This window comes from Biomphalaria glabrata, chromosome 10, assembly GCF_947242115.1.
Source record: "Biomphalaria glabrata chromosome 10, xgBioGlab47.1, whole genome shotgun sequence".
Classification (NCBI taxonomy): domain Eukaryota; kingdom Metazoa; phylum Mollusca; class Gastropoda; family Planorbidae; genus Biomphalaria; species Biomphalaria glabrata.
The window spans coordinates 18,449,218-18,457,737 of record NC_074720.1 but is presented as its reverse complement, the minus strand read 5'-3'; the positions used below and the strand labels follow the sequence as shown (position 1 = coordinate 18,457,737).

The window sequence follows — 8,520 nt, the reverse complement described above, 5'->3', positions numbered from 1 at the left end:
ACAAATAACTAGACCCACTTTGTATACCGTTAACAGTTGACCACATGGACTACAAGGTCTGAAAGGGGAACTTTTTTCTTTACTTTGTATACAAGTCTGAATTTAGTTCTGGAGTAGTGAGCAGCAGTTTTAAAATCTAATCTGCAAAATATGATAAATTTGACTCGTCACAAAAACCAATCAGAAGATTTCAATTTGAAATTTGCAAAAATGAGACGGAAGACGGAGGTTGCAGGGTACAGACGACAGAAAACATTTCTTCAATAAGGCCAGGTGGTCCGCATTGTATAAAGATCTAAAATCTGTATCTACTGTGTAATCGCTGGTTCATAGAAACTGAACAAGTTCAAAGAAGTTGATGGAGACGTTTATTTCAATGCACTCCCCCCCTCCAATCAAGTTAGCACTTCTTTGCTAAGTGATCACCTCGTGCGGACAAAATAGTTACAGATGGTTTGGGTTCACGTGCGGACAAAATAGTTACAGATGGTTTGGGTTCAATGACCGATGAAAAGCTTGCCTCGTTTTGGGAAAATAGGAAATTTAACAGTATACCCCTTCCATCCTTCTCCCTGTGTGGAATTTATTTCCTCCTGACACGAGGCACTGACGATTTTAATCTGCAAATGTGGAGCTGTTTAGTGAGACTTATTATTTTAGCCTGTACTTGCGATGTTGTTTAGTGAGACTGATTGTTTTAATCTGTAATTGCTGTGTTGTTAAGTGAGACACACGAAGGGACCTCATCGTAGGTAAATACAAATACCATTGGGCCTATGAACTCTGAATCATTGACACAGACACAAATAAGTGAAAAGGTTCCACAAAATGTGTCCTACATACACACAAATAAGTGAAAAGGTTCCACAAAATGTGTCCTACACACACACACAAATAAGTGACAAGGTTCCACAATATGTGTCCTACACACACGAACAAATAAGTGAAAAGGTTCCACAAAATGTGTCCTACACACACACAAATAAGTGAAAAGGTTCCAGAAAATGTGTCCTACACACACACAAATAAGTGACAAGGTTCCACAATATGTGTCCTACACACACACACACAAATAAGTGAAAAGGTTCCACAAAATGTGTCATGCATATATTACGTTTATTTCATTGTACATAGTATCAGTGTATTGATCACTATAGGTATAAATGGTTGACAAATATTGAAGATTGATAAATGTGTGTACATAGATAATATAGACCAAGGAACAAATGTATTGCCTCAATACTAGAGCACTAATCTGCTTCAAGGATTGTATGGCTCCATCTATTAATAGACGTCTTAGAGTACTACTTTTGTCTGATGTTTTGTTTGCATGGAAGTCATCACTTAGCGCCCTTCTTTTTAATAACAATGTCACTTTTGCGAGTGAAATAAATTAAATTAAAAACAAACAATTAGCCTCAGAGATAAGTTCTCTAGATTCCTATTATGGCAATAATGCTCTTTAATTAGTAAGGAGACGCAAGCCTGATATGTGGACTAGTGACTTTTTTTTTATCTGTAGCCTACCAGCAGAACTTTCATTGGTGCATCATTGAACATGCTCATTGAAAATGATTAATGAGCTACTTGTCTTGCAATTTTAGTTCTATATAGCAACATATAGCAAGTAGGTTAGGAACAACTTTAAACAAATTATCAGTCAGCACACTAAAAAGTTAGTTAATATCAATTTATAACAAATGTTATCTTAGGGCTAATGCATAACTTTGGTTGTAATAAATTCTTACATTGCAAACTGGAATCCTAAAATTTGAATGTTTATCTTCTTGGTGATTCTATCGAGATAAGTTAGGCTCATCCTTTACCTTGAAGTCACACCAAGTCAATTAATTTGTGTACTTATTTCACACCAAGTCAATTAATTTGTGTAATTTCTTACTTATACAACCCCCAGGGACAGTTTGACAACCAATAACTTGTACAACCCCCAGGGACAGTTTGACAACCAATAAATACTCCACACATCTCAATAAAACAAATCTTGTGGGACATAAAGTCTAAGATTCTCAAGACTGTAAACCAGTCAAACTTTGGTTTTCACTGTACACATTCAATTAAACATCAAATAAAACAAAATGGCAAGAAACTCAATAACATGTACAGAACTGCATAAAATTGGACAAAAAAACATAATAACACCCAAATAAATAGAGCAGCACAGGGCATTCAAAGTTATGTACAGTGTTTTCAAAGTATACAAATATTTACAATATAATTACATTTGTATGCCCTTATATTTCTGTAATGTCTACGGGAGTTAACGTTAGCGTTATCGATACGACAAACAGTTATTGTAGAAACGCTAAATTATTCCATGGCACTTTATTTTGGCATTTTTATAGGTATTGCTTTTCATTTTTGTATTAATAAAATTTAAAAAATTACCTACATAATTTGTTGCTAGAAATGTTGAAAATATGAGATGATAGTGTTGTATAGATGTTATGAGATGATAGTGTTGTATAGATGTTATGAGATGATAGTGTTGTATTGATGTTATGAGATGATAGTGTTGTATTGATGTTATGAGATGATAGTTTTGTTTTGATGTCATGAGATGATAGTGTTGTTTTGATGTTATGAGATGATAGTGTTGTATTGATGTTATGAGATGATAGTTTTGTTTTGATGTCATGAGATGATAGTGTTGTTTTGATGTTATGAGATGATAGTGTTGTTTTGATGTTATGAGAAGATAGTGTTGTATTGATGTTATGAGATGATAGTGTTGTATTGATGTTATGAGATGATAGTGTTGTATTGATGTTATGAGATGATAGTGTTGTATTGATGTTATGAGATGATAGTGTTGTATTGATGTTATGAGATGATAGTGTTGTTTTGATGTTATGAGATGATAGTTTTGTTTTGATGTTATGAGATGATAGTGTTGTTTTGATGTTATGAGATGATAGTGTTGTTTTGATGTTATGAGATGATAGTGTTGTATTGATGTTATGAGATGATAGTGTTGTATTGATGTTATGAGATGATAGTGTTGTATTGATGTTATGAGATGATAGTGTTGTATTGATGTTATGAGATGATAGTGTTGTTTTGATGTTATGAGATGATAGTGTTGTATTGATGTTATGAGATGATAGTGTTGTTTTGATGTTATGAGATGATAGTGTTGTATTGATGTTATGAGATGATAGTGTTGTTTTGATGTTATGAGATGATAGTTTTGTTTTGATGTCATGAGATGATAGTGTTGTTTTGATGTTATGAGATGATAGTGTTGTATTGATGTTATGAGATGATAGTTTTGTTTTGATGTCATGAGATGATAGTGTTGTTTTGATGTTATGAGATGATAGTGTTGTTTTGATGTTATGAGAAGATAGTGTTGTTTTAATGTTATGAGATGATAGTGTTGTTTTAATGTTATGAGATGATAGTGTTGTATTGATGTTATGAGATGATAGTGTTGTATTGATGTTATGAGAAGATAGTGTTGTATTGATATTATGAGATGATAGTGTTGTTTTGATGTTATGAGATGATAGTGTTGTATTGATGTTATGAGAAGATAGTGTTGTTTTGATGTTATGAGATGATAATGATGTATAAAAACATTGTCCATTTAGAGACATCGTAAATGTTGCAGCAGGATTCTACATTTCAATGTTGACACTCAGGTCAATGTGAGAACAGGATCACTAACTCTGCACGAACTGGAAGATATCACGTGATAGGGTGCCAGATATCAGAAGCAGTCCAAACGATCTTTGAATGCAGGGAAACAATATCAAACACACAAACAAATGTAGATCGTTGAACAATCTAGTGTTGACGAGATGTAACGTGACACCGCTAAGATCTACCAAGTCTTCATGCTATCAGGGACCAGGACAAAGCTTATGCTACAAATTAGAATCAGGAGAGAATGATATGCTCCAGAATTCGGACTTGAAAAATTATTTTTAATAATCAATTAGCCGATTACTTTAATGTGGCAAATCGTTACCAAAAAAAAAAAGTGTTTTGTTAGGAAGAAAGGGGGTGGGGGTGGGGGCAGACACTAGATGTTGCCTTTCGAACTAGGACGAAGGCAGACACCATCAAAATCTGGTTCAATGACTGTTTGTGTTTAACTCTAGCCTGGTTAGTGGGTTCAATGACTGTTTGTGTTTAACTATAGCCTGGTTAGTGAGTTCAATGACTGTTTAAGTTTAACTATAGCCTGGTTAGTGAGTTCAATGACTGTTTGTGTTTAACTCTAGCCTGGTTAGTGAGTTCAATGACTGTTTGTGTTTAACTATAGCCTGGTTAGTGGGTTCAATGACTGTTTGTGTTTAACTATAGCGTGGTTAGTGGGTTCAATGACTGTTGGTGTTTAACTATAGCGGGGTTAGTGGGTTCAATGACTGTTTGTGTTTAACTATAGCCTGGTTAGTGGGTTCAATGACTGTTTGTGTTTAACTATAGCCTGGTTAGTGGGTTCAATGACTGTTTGTGTTTAACTATAGCGGGGTTAGTGGGTTCAATGACTGTTTGTGTTTAACTATAGCCTGGTTAGTGGGTTCAATGACTGTTTGTGTTTAACTATAGCCTGGTTAGTGGGTTCAATGACTGTTTGTGTTTAACTATAGCGGGGTTAGTGGGTTCAATGACTGTTTGTGTTTAACTATAGCCTGGTTAGTGGGTTCAATGACTGTTTGTGTTTAACTATAGCGTGGTTAGTGGGTTCAATGACTGTTTGTGTTTAACTATAGCGTGGTTATTGGGTTCAGTGACTTTGTGTTTAACCATAGCATGGTTATTCGGTTCTGTGATTGTGTTCAACTACAACTTGGTTGGGTTCAATGACTATTTGTGTCCAACTATAACTTGGTTAAGTTCAATGACTATTTGTGTCTAACCATAGCATGATTATTAGGTTCTATGACTGTGTTTAACTATAATTTGTTGGGTTCAATGACTATTTGTGTTAGACTATACTTTTACTATCCCTTGGTTATTGGACTCAACTCTAATGTGGTTGGTGTGTTCCAAAGAAAGAAAGAGGCAGTAGATGGACAATGACGCACAGAAAGTACAAGATGGAGGAGGCAGGAAAGTGAGAGGTCAGCAGTAGATGGACAATGACGGACAGAAAGTACAAGATGGAGGAGGCAGGAAAGTGAGAAGTCAGCAGTAGATGGACAATGACGCACAGAAAGTACAAGATGGAGGAGGCAGGAAAGTGAGAAGTCAGCAGTAGATGGACAATGACGCACAGAAAGTACAAGATGGAGAAGGCAGGAAAGTGAGAAGTCAGCAGTAGATGGACAATGACGGACAGAAAGTACAAGATGGAGGAGGCAGGAAAGTGAGAGGTCAGCAGCAGATGGACAATGACGGACAGAAAGTACAAGATGGAGGAGGCAGGAAAGTGAGAGGTCAGCAGCAGATACCAGTGGGATGGACTACTTCAGTTTATTTTCCAGTTTGTAGCTAGACGTACGAGTAGTGATTTCCTTTTGAAGTATTTCTTGTGTGTAAGTTGTCTACTTTTGGTTAGGTAGTTGGCATTCAATGCTCTATCACCTCAACCAGGCTCATAGGATCTTTACTTACATTCGACTAATGTCCCCCCCCAGCTCCTCAGACTCTTGTGACATTCTTGAACATCTTTAATTCAAATCTAAGTGTGAAAGACTTTCTATTTTCTTAGATTTGAAACAGTTTTGACGGTACAAAAAAAAAAGGTTCTAATAATGGGCAACCTTTATGAATCTAAAATAATTGAAAATCACAACATACGTGATCTCCCTTGGATTGTGATAGGTTACAGCATTGTAAACTCGTAAATACAAATAACAATAACGATAAATTATCTCCCTTTAGACAAGTTCCCATAGTAAAATCTCCGCATAGCTACATTGCAATTTTGACATTTAAAGCTAATTTTCTTTAAAAAAATGTTTTAAATCACTTTCACAATTTCCTGTTAAGGTGTAGCAGTAGAACTGAATTTAACGCAATCTTTTTTGTTTACATTTTATTCAATGTGTTAAATTTATGGTAATTTTCAAAATGTCTTTCTTTTAAATAATTCAAAGTATAAATGGTTTCTTATTGATATAAATCATTGTACACGGAGCACACTAACCGGGATGCACAGTTACATTTTATAATTTAAAAAACACACCAAGGAAACGTACATCAGGAGTGTCATTATGTGAACTAATAGCCATGGGTTTCATTTGCAGTAGAGAGTTCTTAGGATGGGGACATCTTCAAGAGTGATAGAAGCACCAATGGTTAATAACATCACGCCAATGGACAAATGCCTTCTTTTGTAACAAGTCTTTTAGGAGCATTCAAATTGTTGGCTTCACTAGCCAAAGTTATATAAACGTAGCGTCATAGACCCTATGGATTGACTTCACGTCTGTAGTTTTGGTCGGAACTGAAGTCAAATATCCGTAATCCCTGAGGTCAGCAATAAACTTAGAACGAGGCACACACGTTTCTGAAGCGGGCTCTGTAAACTGAATAAGACTTGCAGCGTCCTCAACAGTTGGCACAGCCAACCAGCTTAAATCAGCCTGACTTTCGGGGGTGGCCCTAGAACGGTCGCTGACTTTGATATGGTCACATGGATTCGATCTATGATCGCTCGAGTGAGTTTTAAGCTTGGAATCGGATCCAATTAGATCATGTGATACGTGTTTTATGGGGCGCTGTGACGTAGTAAAGGCAGGTAGAGGCCTGGTTTGATAAGTCATTGTTGGATGAATATCACATTTGGTTTGATAAGCTCTGTTTAATAGCTGTACTGAAGGTCGAGCCGCCGGAAGTTCTAAAGGGGTCAAATGGGTGCCCTCATTGGCGTCAAGCCTACAGACCGCTGCAAGCCTGCTCATGCATTGGTCCAGCTCGCCGGAGTACGCGTCGAAATCGGAGTACCTTCCGGAATCAATACTGTCACTATGAACACTTGCTTTGTCAGCAGGCTGGGTAAGGCCTTGGCACACATTTGGAACCACTGAAGGTAGAGTGAGAGTCTGCTGAGGTAATGCCAGGTCTGACTCGTACAGAAGTAACGCATTACCATCGGGGTCGTGTACGAGGTAGTTGTTGGGAGCCGTCATCTGAGGGCGCGAAGGGAGAATGGCGAGAAGTGACTGGAGATTGTGAACTGGAAAAGTCAAGAAAGCGTCCTTCAGAGGATAGGGCGAGACCTGAGGACAGTGCTTCAGAACCAGCTCACAGACTGTCTGATGCGTGGAAGCGTTTTCACACGGTCGAAACTTCCCGATTGAGAACATACTAAAACCTGGCTTCCTGCTTTCCATTTCTGTACCCGTAATTAACCTGTAAAACTCGACCATTGCGTTGAACCGCCTAACAAAGAGATTGAATCTCACGTAGCCGACGTTGTGAGGGGAAATGCCGACACTCCACAAGGGAAGCTGGCGCGACAGGGAGTAAAATTCGTGCTTCCCCAGGACGTTTGAGGATCCAGCCTTCTGCAGCTGAATCGTGTGGTGGTGACGCCATGGCAATTTGCGGAACTTTTGCCTGACATTGTCCACGGACTTTGGTCCGAACTCTGGTAGAAAGACAATGACCGCCAGAGATGGGGAGCTCATTTCATCACCCTGCACTGAATAGTGCGGGACCACGTGACTCGAAGTCTTCCCAAGTAAATGTGCCACGGAGTCTGCCTCTTGAATATGCAGGTAGGTCTCTAGGCACTCTACGCTCTTTAAGAACGGTTTCAATATGCGATGCATGTCTTTCTGCCTTCCGTTGGGCACGACTATCGTCAGAGAAGCCGAAGGCTGTGGGGAGTGTTGTTGTTGTGCAGTCTGTTTGTCCGCTTGCTGAGGTCGTTCAGCCATAGTGTGCTGCTTTAGTAGACATTTTCACAGAACCACCTGGACAGGAAAGAAGAATAAAGTTATCTAACATGAGTAAGTGAGAGTTATCTAACATGAGTAAGTGAGAGTTATCTAGCATGAGTAAGTAAAACAGAGTTATCTAACATAAGTAAATAAAACAGTTATATTAATAAATGTGATCAATGACAAAGTGTCAATTAGATAATTGTTATGTATCGAAATAATATCGAAAATCAGAAAAAGTCTTAATTTTGAGTGTGTTTTTGTATGTTATAGTGTGCACTGCTGGACAGTATAGTACTTAAAACTGAATGGCAAGATGGTCGCTTTTAGGCCTATGCGTTATTTATTGTTTGGAGACTGATTCATAGGTTACATTATAAACACTGGGGGCGCATAGATTGCTGACATAGAAGCAGAGCTAACTGGCAAGGATGTCGTAAAAACTGTTATACAAGACCTGCTGTTGATTTGAGTGTAGGGCAAAGGTCATTTCACACTACGTGACAACGCTATTCCGTCGATAATCTATAGAACATGTATGTGTTTTCGCTAAACATCTACAATTAATATATGCTAAAAATCCTACAACTAACATATGCTAAACATGTACAGCTTACACCACCTGTTTAACCTGAATATATAAAGAAATAAACTCCTTATT

At 37.7% G+C, this 8,520-nt stretch overlaps 1 protein-coding gene across 3 annotated transcripts in view; it reads right to left on the bottom strand.

Annotated features, from left to right (window-relative positions):
- Positions 1 to 1,099: 1,099 nt before the first annotated feature.
- The window catches only part of LOC106069173 (uncharacterized), a 30,991-nt gene continuing 23,570 nt past the window's right edge, over positions 1,100 to 8,520 (bottom strand). For all 3 annotated transcript variants that reach the window (XM_013228779.2, XM_013228780.2, XM_013228781.2), the window contains one exon: positions 1,100 to 7,892. In XM_013228779.2, the coding sequence (XP_013084233.2) occupies positions 6,357 to 7,856 (1,500 nt within the window). In that variant the 5' untranslated portion in view covers positions 7,857 to 7,892 and the 3' untranslated portion in view covers positions 1,100 to 6,356. The remainder of the gene's footprint in view (positions 7,893 to 8,520) is intronic.